This window comes from Phodopus roborovskii, unplaced genomic scaffold (assembly GCF_943737965.1).
Source record: "Phodopus roborovskii unplaced genomic scaffold, PHOROB, whole genome shotgun sequence".
NCBI classification, from domain to species: Eukaryota; Metazoa; Chordata; class Mammalia; order Rodentia; family Cricetidae; genus Phodopus; species Phodopus roborovskii.
This window is the reverse complement of record NW_026126460.1, coordinates 28,463,009-28,482,243: the sequence shown is the minus strand read 5'-3', so window position 1 is coordinate 28,482,243 and position 19,235 is coordinate 28,463,009. Positions and strand designations below refer to the sequence as shown.

Below are 19,235 nucleotides of genomic sequence, written 5' to 3'. Positions count from 1 at the left end.
GCAAAATCCTAGAAAGGAAAGGAAATGGTACCGTGGAGGAAAGAGTGGCCAGGGTGGCATCTCAAGTAGATGGGAAGTGATGAAGTCAGTACAAGACAGATAGTGGTTCCTGTGGCTATAGTGGTTTACCTAGGGGACACAAGGCATGATAGAGTCTCAGAGATGGCAGATGCTGAGAGACTGAATCTCTGCTGAGTTCAGACAGACTCTCATCTTCGTGCTTCAGTTTCTACAGGGGACAGAGAGGAAATCCCTCAGTTTCCTAGCACTGTGACCAAGGTAGCACAAATGCACAGCTCTACTTGGGGTTCTAGAGGTTCTTGCGGACTCAGAACCTATGGGTGACAGAGAATGATTGTGAGTTAGAAGGCTGACAAACTACTGGATCCATGGTTGCAAGATGAAGACTCAGGAGAGGCAAAGATGCAAGTCTCGCTCAATCTAAAGCCCTGAGAAGCAGGAGAGGCAGCTGTGAAAATTCTAGTCCAAAAGCTAGTAGACTTGGGATCCAGGAAAACCCGAGTGCTCAGTCAGCAAAAGGCTGATGTGGCAGCCTGAGAACAAGGAGGGTCTCCCTCTGAGGTTTGGCTAGGCCAGCCTTTTTGTTTACTTAGGCTTCAACTGAGTAGATAGGGGCTATCTACTTTACTCAGTCTACTAATAGAACATTAATCTTGCCTTGAAGTACCTTTAAAGACATTCAAAACAGTGTTTGATGAAGTGTCTGGGCACTATGACCCAGTTAGGCTGACAAATGGCATTAACTATCATAATGGCTTACAAGCAGTAGAAATGGATTTTTTTCCCAGTTAGAAAGGCAAGAAGTTCAAGAGTTTGATTCTTCTGAGGAAGAATCTATTCCATGCCTTTCCCTCTGCTTTGGGTTGGTGGTCTTTAGCATTCCTTGACTTGTAGATGTATCCTTGTAGCCCTTACATGATATGTTAACAATAGAGTCCATCTTAATCTAGGATAGCTTCACTTTTACTTGATTATTTCTGTGATAGCACTATGTCCAAATAATGTCACATATAAAACAGTCATGCCTAGAGCAAGGGAACAAACAGTTGTTGTTTGTTGAGGGATTGCAGTGAGATCGGCCAACAGTGGAGACTGCCCACTTGGCTTTGTGGTTGTGAATTGCACACAAGAGCCATTTGGCTTGTTTGTATTTATCCAGCCAAGGGCAGCTGTGTGAATGTATTCATGACAAGTAGAAAGTTGTTTTGCAAGTGTTCTTGTCCAAGATAATTTGATGTGGTCATCATTAAATGTATATGAAAAGGATCTGCTATGATTACTGTCCTTGGAAAGTTAGCTGGGTAAGAAAGACTGAGACTATGAGAGGGTGAGTCACAGAGGACAGGTGGTAGAAGAATGAATTGAGGTCACTGAGTGTTTGAAGATGGTGGGAGACCATGGCATTCATGGGAGTCAGCTGAAAAAGCAGATGGTAGACTGGGTTGGATGTTTAATACAGAGCTGTGGCCGGTGTTCTCTAACTGCTCATAGTTCAAATGTGTTTCTCCAATCTATACTGGTACAGTTCTAAGTGATGTCTTTTATTACTTAAAAATATGTTCTGTGTGCTTTAGAGAATTTAGATTCCAAGCAGAACTCAGAAGATAGAGAGAACACACACACACACATACACACACACACACACACACACACACACACACACAAACCCTCATGCATGCATCCACTCATGAATACATGAACACAAACCTTCTATATCTACTTTTCTTTTCCACATGCACAGCTGTCCCCATTTTCAGCATCTTCCCCAAGACAACTTAACCTATCACAACTGATAGATCTCTTTTGACACATCACAACATCACAATCACCCAGAGGTCACAGTTACACCAGGCTTCATTCTTTTGCATGCCTCTCAATTTGAACATATTTGTAATGACACATAACTGCCACCCTAGATAGCTCCACTTCTCTAGGTCTCCTCTATACTTCACTTATTCATGCCTCTCTCCCTCTCAGTGTCTGATGACCACTGATCTATTTTGGCTTTGTAGCTTACAGTTTTCCCAGAATGTCACAGAGTTGAAACCTTTACAGTAGGCAGCTGCCCAGATTAGCTCCTTCACTTAGCAAAATGCATATAAGTTTCCCTTTCCTTCTCCAAGCATGACATTCAATCTCCTTTCTGTAGGTAAAGTCAAGGGGCAATTAACTTTCCTTGCAAAATGTAATGGGTGCATGTTAGCAAGGATCACTATAGCTCTTAGGTCTTCATCACTTGAGTGACAGACATTTATGCTAATGTGTACAGAGAGAAATAAACCAGAGTGTCATTTCTGAGCTGTTCTGTTGCAGTTCGCTGGTCCATAACTTTAAATACATAATTTGCATGCCAAGGATATGGGAGGCATTTGAATCTCTTCATGCTCAGAGGTGATGTCTTTGAGAAATATCGAGGGAAATGCTATTTAAAAAAAGAGCTGGTTTCAAAAGTATATTGGTAATAGGTTAATCTTGTCATACCATCACCTCAAATACTTACTGGCTTCTAAGATCTGTGAAATATTCTGGTCACCTTTTGGCATTGTCTATTTTATCTGAACTATACTGCCCACTACTGCTTCTCAAATGCATATTTGTTTCTGCTATGTCTTTGAGATCCTTCTTTTGAAGACTTCCTTCTGTCACATCCTAAGTATAATGCTAGCATAAACTTAAGAAGCAGTAATTATGTACCCAATACCATCTGTATGCACATAGATTAGACACTTCACATGGCTTATTAATTTCTAACAAACTTTAATATCAACAACAGTTGAAATTATATTGGACTCTAAGCTATATCCTTATACACATCAGTCATGTTGACAGTGTAGAAGACAATGAGACCATTTGGAGATTTTTAGGATAACTTATGAAGCAGAAGTTTAAAAGATGAAGGGGTCATTTGATTTGGACTCAAATGTGGTTGAAGCCATCGAGTTTCTTAGCACAGGAAAACCAGGCAGGCCCTCTGTGTGTGTGTGTGTGTGTGTGTGTGTGTGTGTGTGTGTTTAGTGTATGTGTGTGTGTTTGGTGTGTGTTTGGTGTGTGTTTGGTGTGTGTGTGTGTGTGTTTGGTGTGTGTTGGTGCAGACTTTGAGACTCTTAGAGACTCTGCTGAGCAGAAAAGGGACAAAGTGAGACAGGTCAGATTGAGTTGTTTCTCAGCAAAGGACCTTGTGACAAAGGACAATCCAGCCTCTTGTGTTGCTTCCATTGGGGCCAAATCCAGAACTAACAAAGGACAGGAATGCCTGTAGCCTGTAGCTGCCTTGTAAATCAACTCAGCAGGATGTGCTATCACAGAGTGAAATAAAACCTGCCATTTACCTTGTATCTAGTTAGATAACTTTGCTTTTAGGAGAAGGGGGGTGGGGAAGGAGGGAGGGAGGAGAGAGAGAGAGAGAGAGAGAGAGAGAGAGAGAGAGAGAGAAAGATTGGAATCTTGAATGAGTGAGTTATACAAAGGTTGCATTAAAGGGAAAACACAATTTCTAATTTTCTGAAAAATGTTATGCTGTCTTTAGAAATGCTATTAAAACCTTCAGCTAAACACTGAGCTGAACTCCAGTTGTAGAGAGGGAGGAGTAATGTGCAAAGGCATCAAGACCATCCTGGGGAAACCCACAGAAACAGCTGACCTGAGCAAGTTGGAACTCAGTCTGACAGCTGGGGAATCAACCTAGGACTGAACCAGGCTCCCTAAATTTGGGTGTGAATTGGAAGGCCTGAGCCGTCTATGGGGCCTCTGGCAGTGGAACCAATATTTATCTCTAGTGCACAAATGAGCTTTGGGAGCCCATTCCCTATGGAGGAACACACTCCCAGCCTAGATACATGGGGAGGGTCTAGGTCCTGCCCCAAATGATGTAACAGAGTTTGAAGATCCCCCCATAGGATGCCTCACCCTACCTGAGGAGTGGGTGGAGGGTGGGATGAGGGATTGGTGGGGGGAATGGGAGGATGGGAGGGAGAGGGACCTGCAATTGCTATGTAAAATAAGATTGTTTTTAAGTTAAATAAAAATTAGTTTAAAAATTATATTAAGTAAATCTTGCAAAATGTAACAGCATAAACAGTTATAGTGGTGGTGATGATGGTGATGATGGTGGTGGTGGTGATGATGTTGAGGATGATGGTGATGTTGATGATAGTGGTGATTATGGTGATGACGATGATGGTAATGATGATGATAGTGATGATATGATAGTGATGATGATGGTGGTGGTGGTGATGATAGTGATGATGATGAAGATGGTGATGATGATGATAGTGATGTTGATGGTGATGATGATGGTGATGATGGTGGTGGTGGTGATGATGATGATAATGAGGAGGAAGAGAGGGATGAAAGTTCTGTGATGTTTGAATGGATCCTTTCCTCTGTCTTGTCTGAGTAACACTTTTTCATATCAATCATTTTCTTTTTTCAAGCCAGTAAGAATAATCTGCAGAGCTCACCCATTATTAAACAAATAATAAGTTCCTGATGAGATAGAGAAGAAATATTTGAAAACATCAATGCAGTAAGGAAAAAAGGCACGATGAAGAAGTGAGAAAATGGAAACAGCAAAAAATGAAAGACAACTCCCCAAACAAAAACAACCAAAATGATATAAGAAGGGACTAATACTGAACACTCAGGCAATGAGTATTATTAATACTGTAGTGCTGGTGGTTTGTTTCTCAATTATGGGTTAGTCTAGGACAGGCTATGTGGTTGCTGGGTCTCACCTGTTTCATGCTTATGTAGCCCCATGATGGGATGATATTATGGTCATCCCTGTCTAGAAATGGCAAACCAAGGCTTGAGGGATTAAGTAGGCTCCCAAGCTTGGGCATCTAATAAGAAGTGGGAGAGGGATTTAAGCTCAACTAACTTGAAATAGGAGTGTCTCATCAGAAGTAAAGCTACTCATAAACAAGCTACTTGTGGGTTCTTTCTGGTCTATAGTAGATGGTTTTGCTGTCTTTTGTTAATTGCCTGATCAAAGAGAAATAAAAACCATGAAAATGTCATATGAATTAAATATCTGGTTTGTAAGGCTTATGTGGTGTCTTCCTCTTCATCATAGTAAGATAGAAAAAGTGATGGCTGAAATGAAGCCTGACTAATCTACAGACAGCATTATGGGGGATGATCTTGCACTATTAAGTATCATTGGCATTGTCAGTGCAGTCAGCAAGAGTTTGTGAAACTTTTTAGAATGTGAGGACTTGGATACCTAATTGAAATAACATATAGTGCAGGCTGCACTGGCAACGCATGCTGGATTCAGGAATTGAAAATCATATGCCTCCAGGGCAAAGTCAGCTGGGTGTGTGACTGAACTGAGCCAAATGGAACCAATTAATGTTGATTCCGTTGTAGACCTAAGGTTTGTTTACCAAGTCCATTCGCTGGTGGGAAGTCAAGTTTCTTTATCTTTCTTGTTTGTAATTTAATTTGCTAATTGGCTTTTTAAAGTTTGTGGGAACTTTGAGTTAAGCTGCAGAAATCCAGATTTTTATGAGCATGTTGGATGCAACTAAGGAAATGTAAAAGTTGTTTTAAATTTACATGCTAACTATGCACCTGTTTTCAATTTGTTGCCTTGAAAGATGTTACTTTCTGGAATAAGTTCAGGGAGCCAGAGCTGTATTTGAGGCAGAGGATGGAAGGAAGCAGGCATCGGGATGCTGAAATCCATCTTAACAAGTCACAGAATTCCCCTGGCTCTCCCTCCCTCTGTTGCAATCAGTAGGGGATTTTATGGGAGAAGCTGTACCCAACTTTCCTATACCTACCTATGTGTCACAGCAAATAGAGCAAATTCCAGTGGTACCATAAAAATAATTCCTCCTCACGATTCTAAATCACAGATGCAGTGGCCCTGTTCCAGGTCAGCATGGATTTAATGTGGAGGATGGAAGCCATGATGAACAAGAGTCTTATGTATTTTAGGGCAATATTTGATGTTTCAAACCAGTGTAATGTAAGAAAGGATTCATGTGGCCCAGAATAGGTGTGTGTGTGAGAATCACTTATTTCTTTTTTTCATGTCTTGTTGTTATATCTCCAGATAGAGCTGAACCTGTTTGCCCACCCAATATTTTTACTCGTTATATTCTAAAATACTCTTTTCGGTCCACGATTTAAAAGCTGTTTATTATGTGGCTATATTTGTCCACTTTTTTCTTGGAAACATGGTATCCTTGTTTATGGAGACCTGAGACTTGAGATGGTTTTATTTATAAGCTAATGGGATCATCAGTGAGAGTAACCTTGTTTAGTCAACTTGTTTAAATTGTTTTTGAAAAGCAAAAAATGACCCTTTTTTCCTAATTGATGACTTGGTCACTTAAGAACCAACTCCTCGTTTATCCAATGTCTGTTGTTTTAACTTTGGCACAGTGACTGTGCCTTCATCTACTGCTATTTCAGCCAGCCATTGTGACTGTGCTGTTACTGGCTTGCTTCTCTGCCAGGGCTCCCAGCTGCCTGGCGGGAATACTGTTCCCATAGGCACCCTATCTGTCACTGCCACTAAAGGTAGTTTTAACTAAATTTCTATCATTCTATTTATAAATAAGACTTGGGTTCCAAAGGCTGGGGTGAAAACCTTCTTCAGAGAATTCAGAGAAGATGAGTAGCACCTAGGTAACTTTCTCTCCTTGCTAGTGTTTCCGAAAAAGAGGTCCCTTCTGTTCCACCAAACAAAAAAATGCTGTCCCACTCCAAATCCCTCCCTACTCCCTCTGATGGCATCTCTCTATCTCTTCCTGATGCTCTCGGATTACTTTCTGTCAACTAGTTGCTAACTCAGCCTTATGATCCAGGGTTAATTTTATTTAATTAATGGAAATGCAAACTCTGGCTTCACAGTGTGATTGCATATCCCCCAACAAGTCTCTGTTTAAGCTTTGGGCTGTGGGACATATCAAAATCAATGAACAAAGCCTACTTCAGATTGGTGGGAGGTAAATATATAGTGGACCCACTGTGTGGGTTGGTTAACTTTGGGTAATGTCTACAAGCATGCTCTGGCTTTTGTTTGCTTGTTTGTGTGTGAGGGTGTGGGTTTCAAATTAATTAGGTCAGCAAGCAATAATTTATTGTGCCAGAACCCTTCAACTTGGATATGACTCCAGGGGCCAGCTGGACCATTTTGGTTGGCATCTTCAAGATGTCAACTTCAGCCTGCTTCAAGATGGCAGCTTCAAGAGCTGTTTTAGGGGAACAACTGCCTTTCAAATTGATTTCCCATGGCTGTGAATTGGTGCTGATGCTGAGATGGGTTACCCTGTTTAATTCCCATGTATGCCTTCCCTTGGGGCTGTTTGTGATTCATCTCAGCATGGCAGCTGGACTTCCAGTTTACTGGTTGCACAGACACCTTCTCTGATGTTAGGTATATCAAATAAGTCACAACTAAATTGACCTCTTTCTCCTTGCCTATATAAGTTGTTTATTTTAGTTCCCATTGGTATTTCTCACAGCATTCCTTAGCTTTCATTGTTCTTTTGTTGTTATTTAATGCACTTTCAATGTATAAATTTTAATTCTTGGTTAAGGATGAGAGACATTTTAGGCTGTATAGTGGAAATGTTTGTAACATAGAACAAAAGGCACATATGTATTATTTCAGTTTCACAGGTGGGGAGGTGTCTGGGGGAGAAAAGTGTCCATGAAGGCTCAACTGAAGAAATCAATAATATAAGAACTTTGGGGAGCAGCTCATAATTTTGAAGATAGATTTGGTTGTTCTCTCTTCCATAGAACAGATTTCAACTCAATCCCAGGAGTCAAATATTACCATCTATCCTTTCACAACTCGTTCTTTACTCTTCCATAGCATCTTTCAGTTGGTTGTAAGAGGTCTGCTTCTCTTCTTCCTTATCTGACACTGACATACTGGGGCTACATGTCATATACTTACAAAACGGCACACAATCAACATTCAGTAGCCTGGATTAAAATGGAAGGAGGGACAGTGGGCTTTGTCTTAGTTTGGGGCATCTTCTTGAAGTAGTCCTTGATGTAAAGGACTGAGTATAAATTGATGCTTGTTCAGTAGAAAATGCATTGGTGCAGATTAAGGAAGTGGAAGACACCAATGAAAGGGATGCTGTAAAGCTAAGTGCAATAGGGATGTGAGGGAAGCGTGATCTTTAGAAAAACATTCACAAATATAGAAATAAAACAATAAACAAACAAAAATTCATCTCTCCTCCCCCCAACTCAGATCTCAACCACTTGAAATGCCTGGCAGCTGATAGGAATCTACACTCTCATTTTCTCATCCATTGGTTGAGGACTCCAGGGGTGTGAATTGTATTGTACCTTGTTTCTGCACAGGCAAGGGCATACATAGTGTTGGCTCTATGCTGTTTTTTGTGCTTTAGGATGAAAGCAATCTGAGAAATGAGGATGAATACCTCTGTTTGGAAATGGCAGTATCTCTGCTTGAAGTTCTGTTTTGTGAAAACAGAAAGCACAGCTGTCCTCTTCAACTTTGTGTGCCTCAAAGAGTGGTTGACTCAGTAAATAAGAGGAGTAATGAATTCAGTTTAATAATTCAGCACGGGCATTTAAGAGGTGTGTTTTTATGTTGTTACTTCAAGGAAGGCATGTGTTGTGGAATAGAATATCTAACTATGTAAAGATGTGTTGCATTTGTTTATGCTGTATTTGTTTAATTATGCAAAGTATGTTGCTTTTGTTTATGATGCATTTATTTGACTTTGTAAAGATGTGTTGCTATTTTACCTTGACTGCCTAAGGCACCTGATTGGTCTAACAAAAAGCTGAATGGCCAATAGGTAGGCAGAGGAGGGATAGATGGGACAAAGAAAAAGGGGGCAGCCAGCTAGACATGGAGGAAGCAGGAAAGTAGGATGGATAGCATGTAGATGAGGTAAACAACCTTTGGAGCAGCACAAAGTTAATAGAAATAGGTTGATTTAAGCTAAAATAAAGAGCTAGCTGGAAACAATCCTAAGCTAAGGCCAAGCATTCATTAATAATACCAAGTCTCTGAGTCATGATTTGGAAGCTGTTGGTCTAAGAAAGCTCAGCTACAGACATAGAGGTTGGTAATGAATCCTGACAGGTGTTAGGTACCCTTGACCTTTACAACCTCATAGAAATAAACCAACTAACCACAAAGTAAAGCTGTTGTAGTTGGCAGCCTAAGCTGCTATTTGAACCACTTTTAACGTTTTGTGACTATGCAGACTAGAGTTCACACCTAGTGAGTTCACAGCTCCAGGCCAGCCCACTTTCACTGGTTTCTGGTGTTGATTATTTAGGTGTAGTTAGATTCAAGAGAAATAAAACTAAGCAACATTGATGAATGAGATGACCAATGAAATATCATTGTTTAGATGCTAGAGATGCTATTACATCAGAATGTCACTGCATTTAGAGTAAAAGCTCAGAAAGAGTGAATGTGATTACAGTGAGGTCATTCCCAGCGGTCCTAATCAAACATGACTACTCTCTTTATGAAAAGGAAATTTGGACACAGAGCCAGAAACATAGAGAAAATAATATGCAAACACACAGGGGGGAAAAGGGACCACATATTTGGATCAATGCAGCTACAAGTCCAGTTTTGCTAGGGATTTCTGATACACAGCAGTAGTTGGGAAGAGGCAAGGGAGGTTTGTTTGTTAGAGCCATCAGTGAGTATGGGGTTCTGCTGACACCTGCTCTCCTACTTGTAACCCCTACAGTGACTATATGAGGAAGTCACTGCTTAAATCAACCAGTTTCTAGTATTCTGCTATATACGCTCTTTCCGTGCCCCTGCCCCCTTTGCCAAAACCCTTTTCAAATAGCTGACCTCCCCTCTTCCAACTTTTTGTACCCTTCCTTTCACATGCTGCACCTGCGGATATCTTATGTGTTCTTTGAGCTCTCCCTGCGCGTCCTACACTCACCCCATTGGGAGGAAGGCTGAAAGCTCCCTCCTTGGGTGATGCACACTTTCTCATTTTCTCACTGCTGTAATTTGAGCTCTTCACTAATATAATGGGAGCTGTTCTTGTTGCTACAGCTAAGAAAGACCAGTTATGAGGCAGCCTGCACCTTCTGCGTGCTTCTCTGTACTACTACAGAGCCTGCCTTGTCAGAGGGAATTTGCGAGAGTTCACTGGACTTGAGTGTATTGTAGCCATTGTTCATAGTCCCCTTGGCACAGAGAATGCAGCATCATCGGAGTGAATCTGTGTATGTACTTGGTTGCAAATTTGGACCAACTTATTGTCAAGGTGGTTTCTTGGATGGAATAGGGCAACAAAGAGATGGAGGGGGATGAAGTGAGAGGAGAGTTTCATGACTTGGGTGTTGTTTGCCTGGAGATATTATTTTAACATTCTGATTGCACTCTCCCTGACTTATGTGTTTATTCACTTACTTATTAAACATTCATTTGGTGATGATCGTGAGCTATTCTGTTTGAGACTGGTGAGATGAAAAGGAGCCAATGTGTAAACAGAACGGTGCGGTGTCTAGCCATGAAAATACTAATTATTGTATATGCTAAAGTCCAGCCACAAGGCAAGGAGAGAGGCTGATTCTGCTTGGACCACAAGGTGAGAGAATGCAGAGACGTCTAATTAATGTGATGGCAATTGAGAGGACTGTTAGCAAAATGTAGAGTTGCTGTTTCTGGAAATGGGGCGAGACTTTTACTTTAAATAAAGGAACCTCCCATAAATGTATCATGTCTAGCAATTAAATCCTCTATAGATGACTTTGCAGTACCACAAACTCCACTGAGTCGGTATCAGAGTGAACTCTGTCTTGCCAAAGCTCTGGTACAGGAAGCCCAAGGACAAAATTATTTTTTGTTTCCTTCCAAACTGTCCGAACAATGCCCATTCTTCCATAGCCTTGTACACAAGTCTCCTCTAGCACAAACCAAGTGGAAGAAAAACTAAGTGTGTGTGAACAGAAATATACTTGTGTTTATAGCACCTGTGGGTATACATTGAGTTCTGATGAGGGAGAGGTTCACAGTCCTTGTGAGACAAAGCCTTTCAAATCTGGATGTGAAGGTGCCCTTGGGGCTGTTCTTGGGGTGGGTGGGTGGGGGTGGACGAGACTGAAATGAAGTTCTTTGTGGAAATGTGAGAAGGTGTTTGTACTCTTAAGCTCATAATATTTAGTCTGATTTCTGAAGCTTGCATTGTTTTTTATCCTTTTCATTAAAAAAATATGTTTACCCAGATTTTCCCCGAGTCTCTGTCCTGAGAACTCACTCTTTTGGAGGAAGATAAGCACAGTATGTCCTTTCTCTCTGTGCCCTTGCTTTGATTGGATTTCCAAAGGCGGCCTTTTGTTTTATGAAGTTCTCTTCTATCAAAGAACGACATGGATGGGATCTTCTTCATCTATGCCTCAGCTGCTATTGTTATAGTAACTTACATGACACTTTTGATAAAATTAATATGAGGTAGTTTTATAAATAATAGGCAATACAAATTAATAAAAAGAATAAGAGGAAAAACTATAAGCAGTCCAATAGCATAGGAATAGCTCATATTGATGTGATTGTGTCTGTGCTTCCAGACATTTGTAAGTAGTTGTCTATAAGGGAAATGATAAAGGTGTGTGTGTGTGTGTGTGTGTGTGTGTGTGTGTGTGTGTGCGTGTGTATGTGTGTATATGGGCATGTCTATGTGTATGTGTATGCTATGTCTATTTGTATGTCTGAATATTTATGTTTGTCTACATGTGTGTCTGTGTCTGCATGTATATGTTTGTGTGTGTGTATGTGTATCTGTGTGTATGTCAGTTACTACTCTAGGTCCAAAAGAGCACCAGGGGGAGTGAAAATGTATCTGTGGTTGTTTTTGTTAGAGTATTATTAGAAATGCATATGATATAATACATTGATTCTGACAGCTGATACAAGGTAACACACACACACCCCTTAATTTTCCAGGAAGGATGTTGTAGACGAATTCAGAAAAGGCTCAGAGAAGTGTATATAACCTAACCATAGTCAAATATTTTGATGCATCACAGAGCTAGTATTTGGGGGGAGTTCTAATGCCTTCTAATTCATAGTGTAATTACATTAATATTATAAAATCAGTATGTTAGCTAGTCCTAAAGGATGGAGTGACAGCTTCTTTGTCTTTTTTTTAGACAGAAATATCAGGGGAGACCTAGGAGAGCATGCTGATTAAGGGCTGAGGAAGCCATAAGCTATATGAACAGGTTAACTTCTTATATTTTAACCCTCACACTTGATTTCCCACTTTTCTGGGATTAATGTTCTTCTTCTGGAATGAAGAAGTTGCTCAGAGTTACCTGGAGGGTATTTCTTAGTACTTTGTAATTCCTCAAGAGGGTTACACATCTGTATGTCAATATTGGTGTGTGAAGGAGGGTAGGGCTAATGTCTATGAGAAAAAGTGATGGAGGAGAGAGGGTTGCTGACTACACTATATGTGAGTTGGCATCCAGAGAGATATAAGTATCTAGTTTGAAAGAGTCAAGAACTTGAGGGACCAATAGACAATGTTGATGTGTATTGTAGGACATTTGATGAATGCGTTCCAAACATTCTTTGATGTGCTTTATTTTTCTACTTACTAAAGACAAGAGTTTCACTACTGGCTTCTGCCTGGGATGTGGAGAGTTGAAAAAGCATTGCCTTCATCTTATCAATAAGAAAAAAGCATAGAATTAATGAAATCATAACTTCTCTTAGACACACAGATGTATTTATCACCATCTAATCCACAAAGGGGTTTCTCTGATGGGTGCTGAAGATACACTGGTCTATGCTTATAACAAGTTATTAGAAACCAGTTTAAAACCATGTCCCTTTAGCAGAATAATAGTAATAGATTGTCACATATGGCCTATGTCATGGCTAGCCACTGGCTCTTGTGCCCAATAATGGTGACAGATAGGAGTTTGGACTTAGGGTGCAAGCCTAAAATCCAATCAGGATATTATTATTAGTTACTATCATGACATTTGTGCCATGGTTACACCAGCAGGCATGTCTTGTCAGTCACTATTGTCACTCAGATTACTTTTCCTTTCCATTAGTGTGCATAGCACGTTACAGCAGTATGAAAGCTAGTTAGTAGGGATGGAGCTTCCAGGTGAGTACTAACTTGGTATTTTCATGTTCTGTGACTTAAGCATGTAATATATTCAGCTATAGGGTCTTTCTGACAAATTTCATAGGGTGACTAAGAATAGTGAAAATAACCTGTAATATTTGGGAGTTAACTGGACTGCCCTGTGTAGCACAAGTTCTAATAGGTTTTAATAATAAAAGCCCAGAGTCAGATAGAGGAGGAAATGCTGATAGATCAGAGAGACAAAGGAGCAAACCACAGCCACACCTTACCTCGCTAATTTCCCAGCTGAAAAGACACCGAGTTCCTGTTTCCTGTCTACATTCCCCTTTCCACCCAGCCATCTCACTTCCTGTCAGTCAGTGTCCTTCCACCCAGTCAGACTTCCTGTCTGACTGTACAGACCTCCAGACCTCTATGGTCAGCTAGTGGCCAGCTCTGCCCTCTGATCTTCAGGAAAGCTTTGTTTGTTAGAGTATTAACAAGATACCACCACAACCCTGATGAACAACTACAAAAAGTAGTACATTCTTAGTTCTGGACATTTTTATTTGTTAGCCTATGGCATCTAGTGGGGCTTTGTAAACCCATTATAGGGAAACTGTTTAAACTTTCTTTCTTCATGATTTTTAAATGTTTCAAGAATTCTGTTATTATTTACAATACCTCTGATTTGGGCTTATCTATAATTTAAAAGGGTTAAGTTCAGGTTATTAATTTGAATAATGAGGATATTACTAAAATGGGGCTGTGCCCTCATTAGGGTATTACATCAAGATGCTAGTCATGTCAGAATGTCTTATTGTAGAGGTAGTTGCTGTGGTCACTGGTAGGTAATGTCACAGGTTCTGTAGTTTGCTTTGTAGATATATCTGGGGAGATTTTTTAAAAACAATAGAATGATGTTTATTTTAATCACATTTGTCTTACTAATGACTCATGTCTAAATTTTGTGTTTTTTTTTTGCGAAATGGTGACTTCAGACTTACCATTTTATGTGTATTTATAAAGTTTTGATTCTCATATAGGCCAATATCCTTCTTCCTGACCATCTTCCCTTCCTTCCTCATCTTCTTCTCTTCTCCCTAAAACTTTGCCACCAAATCATTATTATTCAAATTAGCATTGTACATAGATTTTTATTATAGATTAGTAATTATTTTTGTTTCTGCTCAGATTTTCCTATGTTTGCCAATGAGATCTGCTTCCACTGAATTCCAGGGCTCATTTGAAATTGTTGGTCTTTTTGAAAGTACTGGAATTTTGGAGTCCCTAAATGGTTGTCATCTGATACAGAGGGCATCAAGGTCTCCTTTTGGGGTTCTTGGTCTCATTATTAAAATAATTTAAGGATGGGCTCAAACTATCCTGGAACTGACTTTGTAGATCAGGCTGGTCTTGAACTCACAGAGACCAGCCTACCTCTGCCTCTTGAATGTTGGGATCAAAGGTGTGCACCAGCACCACCTGGCTTATTTTGATTTTCAAGACAGGGTTTCTCTGTCCTGGAACTCACTCTGTAGACGAGGCTGGCCTTAAACTCACAGAGATCCTCCTGCTTCTGCCTCCCCAGTGCCAGGATTTAGGGCAAGAACCACCACCACCTGCCTGACTGTGATGGTTTATGCTGAGCCCCACCCCATTGTGATTAATGTTGATTGCCGAATTGATTTAATCTGGAATCAATGTGCCTCTGGGCATGTCTGTTAGGGTGTTTCCATGAAAGGTTAACTGGTGTGTGAGTAAAGATACTCCCCCAAGTGGAAATCTGTCTGAAGAGAAAGCAGTGCAGCTCTGCTTGCCCGCCCTCACCCTTGCTGGAGCATGTGCACCCACCCTGTAGCTGCCAGAATCCTGATTCTGGTATTCCCATGTGGACTGAAAACTTGTCCATAAGGCTCTCAGACATTCAGCATCCAGCCTCATGGGGCTGGGCAGCTGCTTCTTCTCAGCCTCTGGATAGGTTGTAGACAATCACCATTGGACTACTTGACTCATTGTGTAAGACAGTCTAACAAAAAGCCTTAGAATATATACTCATTCTATCAGTTCTGTTTCTCTAGAGGGCTCCAATACACACATCCATGAAAACGTGGTGATGTAGCCCATTGCTTTGTGTAATTAATGCACACTAATAAAAATATTTGCAACATCAACAAAGAATGGGCTCAAATTGAAGCATAACGGCAGATTTAATGTATTTTAAAAGAAACCTACAAAGCCAGGAGAGCTATAAACTTCAGCAGCTGCCTGGTTTAGGGAAGTAAAGGAGAGAAGGGGAAAAACCCATGATATTGAAGGACATAGAGGGCAGACACATGGCTGACAGACAAGCAGCCACATGGTGGGGAATAGAGGCTTTAGAGAAAAGAAAGAATAAGGAACCCCAAGAGTTGCAGGCAAAAGTCAAAAGTGTTAAGGTAGGCATGCTTATGAAAGAGAAGGAAGAAAAGGAAATGTTATGTGTGTGTGTTTTTTTTTTCAAATAATTCAGAAAATTGGGCTGCCTTACATGGGCTGCAGCCCTAAGTTATCACAATACAAGTAAGGCTTCTATGCAGGAGTGTAGGGTATCTCACTAAGGAACTAATTGATCTGCTCATCTCTTGCATGGATTAAGGTGAGCCTACCTTCTCATGAGTAGGTCTTAGCTGAATTGATTGAATCAGCCCAGCTGGACTTTTAGAAGATTTTTTTTTCTATTCGAACACTTTATAATTTTACAAAGTACTTTCATATTTTAAAATGCTTTTTCCCCATTGTATTTTGTGTGTGTGTGTGTGTGTGTGTGTGTGTGTGTGTGTGTGTGTGTTCTGTGCATACATTGCCGTGTTGGATATCAGAGAACAACCTGCAGGAACAGGCCCTGCCCCAAATGATATGACAGACTTTGAAGACTCCCCATGGAAGGCTTCACCCTCCCTAGGGAGCAGAAAGGGGATGGGTTGGGGTTTGGTGGAGGTAATAGGGGAGGGTGGGAGCGTGGGAAGGTGAGGGAAATGGGATTGCCATGTAAAACAACCTTGTTTCAAATTTAAATAAAAAAGTAAAATAAATAAATAAACCAGTCACAAGGAAACAGATAGTGTGTTGTTCCAATTTCCTGAGATCATTAATATAACCAAATTCATACAGACAGAAAGCAGAATTATGGGTGGGATATGAGAGACAGGGAATTTGTGTTTCATGGGAAGAATTTCATTTGGGGAGATAAAAAAAGTTCTGGAAATGGGGTAACAGCAGATTGTTTATGATTTAATAAAACTTGCCTGGGGGCAGAATGCCAATCTAGCCACACTAGTTAGCTACAGAAGCTGGGCAGTGGTGGTACACACCTTTAATCCCAGGACTCAGGAGACAGTGGCAGATGGATCTTGTGTTGATCACCCTGGGCTACTGAATCAGTCTAAAAGAGTAACAGAGATCACACTGTTAACCCAGCACTAGGGAGGTATATAAGGAAGAAGCAAAGGGTCTCATGTGAGATTCAGTTTCCAGCCTCAGGGAAGACAGGATCTTCATTTTCAGCCTTGGTAGAGGTAAGAGCTACTGGCTGGCTGCTTTGCCTTTCTGATCTTCAGTTTGACCCCCCCCCCACCCAAATACAAAATCTTTTAAACATATTTTTTTAAATCTTCCATCTAATAAAGAAAACTTGGCTGTTTTTAGATTTGACTTCTAAAAATATAACTTGTTTTATGTGCATACACCCTAATCATCAAATTGTTTGTTTCTAAACTACAAGATTTGTACATTAATCTCATGTCTTTCAACCTTGGTAGACTCAGTCATTGATCTAAGTAGTATTTTTGATTAATGTGGGCTTGTATATAAGTTTTAGGTGATTCACTAAAAATACAGACTTTTTTGTTTTTCTTTTCTAATATGGAACCAATTAATTCCTTTTGCTTCTTTTAGTGCACTGGCTAAAAGCCAGTGGTACTTGATTGAGGATATGGAAATGTTGCTCATGCTACTACCTGCTCACTATAGCAAGTCAGTTCTGCATAGAATTTGGTTACTTGATTTATCTCCTCGTTATGAGTTTTAATTCCTTGCCATCTTGCATGTCCAGTGAATTTTCATTGGCTATAAGACATTTAGAATTATTTGTGTTGGAGCTGGCTGGAGGGTTTTTGCATGTGTATTCTGATTTTTTTCTATTGTTTATTTCATAAATTACCTAAAAACAAGTTGACTCTTTGGAACCTTCTTTTGAAGACTTGCATGGAGCAGCATGATAGTGTGTAGTCTGAGTTGTAACTATTACCCACCCCTTCCTTGAGTGCTGCACCCATGACCCCATGGCTCTTGAGATTATGTGTTAACTGGAATGAATAGACAGCTTGTACAGGCTGTGTGCATATCACAAAGTACAATCTCTAATCCTTTCCAGCAGTCCTTTTCCAGCCTGGGTTAGTTTCCTTTCATGCATATGCTGATCAGCTCTCAGCTGAATGTTTAAGAGGGTTCCTGTAAGCCTTGCATGTCTCCTCTTTGTTTCCCCAAGTTTGACCTCTGTCTCCTTAGCTGGAGGATGGTGAGTGCTGGGCTCGGGCTATTTTTGTTTTTGCTCCACTGTGGCCTATAAAGGTCTGCAAGGCAGGAAGCTGGTCAGAAGATTGACCTGTGTCATTGGATTGTATCTTTTAGGGCTGGCCTACTTCATTGACAGCAAGGTCTGCAGGGTGGTAAGCTGGTTGGTAGTGTTACCTGACTTACTGGGTTGTATCTCCGAGGGACCATCTCCTTTATCAACAAATGGCCAGTGGCTCACAGATTGCTGTTTCATAGTTTTTCAAAGTTGTCTTATTACTTTAAGTGAGGATTGCTCTCATTCCTTTTAGCCCATGCTACTTGAAGGCAGAAGTAAAAACATAGTTAGGTTTTCTATTGCTGTAAAGAGACAATATGATTACAACTCTTATAAAGGAAAAACATTTAATTGAGGTGGCTTACATTTTCAGAGGTTTATCCCATTACTGTCATGGTATGACAGGGTGGCATTCAGGCAGACATGGTGCTAGAGAATGAGCTGAGGATGGAGAAGATGCTACATCTTGATCCACAGGTGAGAGGAAGTGAACTCACTCACTGGGTGTGGCTTGAGCCCACTCTACAGTGACACACTTCCTCCAGCAAGGCCATACCTACACCAACAAAAACCATACCTCCTAACAATGCCACTCCCTATGAGCTTATGGGAGCCAATTACATTCAAACTACCACATTAGTTAAATTCTATTCAGTCCAACAAAATATACTACCAGGAATGAGAAAGACTTAGTTGCTTAAAAGAGGCTAAAATACATATTCCTGCCCACATTTATTGAGTGGAATGATGGACAGCAGTATTGGCCTGTTTGTTTTATTGCTTCTTTATGTCTTCCACTCAGATCTTCTCTATTAAATTTTCATAATTTTAACTTAACAGTTTAATTCAGATATGCTTGAAATTTCCTTTATGAGAGGGTAAAAGTTTTATTCTGTGTCCCTGCTGTTCGTCATTTTTACACCCCAAATTGCAAATCCAAGTGCTTTTAAGGGTCAACCAAGTAATGGATAGGAGTGAATTGAGGAAGACATAAAATGACTATTAAAAAGCCACTGCTACTTATTCAGGAAAAGAAATCTTTCCCTGGGGTTAAGGGGAGACTGTGGTCAATTACAGAGGAAAGCTGTGGGTCAGTAGAGGCAAAGGCAACAGCCAGCAAGAGCTAATTATTGCCTTGAGGGAATGCACAGTTTTGCAGATCTGTTGATTTTTTTTAAGAGAAGTAGAAAGCAGATTTTAATTATATATCTAACAGTTTTTGAAGAGCTTCAACTTTTAATCACAATGCAAGCTTTGAATCAAACAGCGCATAACCTGCAGGCCAAACATGTCTCTCAAACAATAGCTTGGGACTCATACTTAGCAATATAAGAACTACCCACTACTAGAAGACTATAAGACTAACTTTGACTCATAGAGAAGTAGTTTAGAAGGTAACAGAAATGACTTGGGAATAGAGCATGCTTTTTGTTTGTTTGTTGTTTTGTTTTGTTTTGCTACTGATCTGTGAGATCTATACATATACTATCACACATGCTCATACACATGTCAGCAGTAGATGCTCCTTGTCT

At 40.3% G+C, this 19,235-nt stretch overlaps 1 protein-coding gene across 2 annotated transcripts in view; it reads left to right on the top strand.

Annotated features, from left to right (window-relative positions):
- The window catches only part of Pid1 (phosphotyrosine interaction domain containing 1), a 216,298-nt gene that overhangs the window by 78,448 nt on the left and 118,615 nt on the right, over positions 1-19,235 (top strand). The window contains exon 1 of one of the 2 annotated variants that reach the window (XM_051190605.1): positions 333-429. The exons of the other annotated variant lie outside the window; for it this stretch is intronic. Within the exon in view, the coding sequence (XP_051046562.1) occupies positions 424-429 (6 nt within the window). The 5' untranslated portion in view covers positions 333-423. Of the gene's footprint in view, positions 1-332; positions 430-19,235 lie in introns of those variants that run through there. 2 annotated transcript variants of the gene reach the window in all.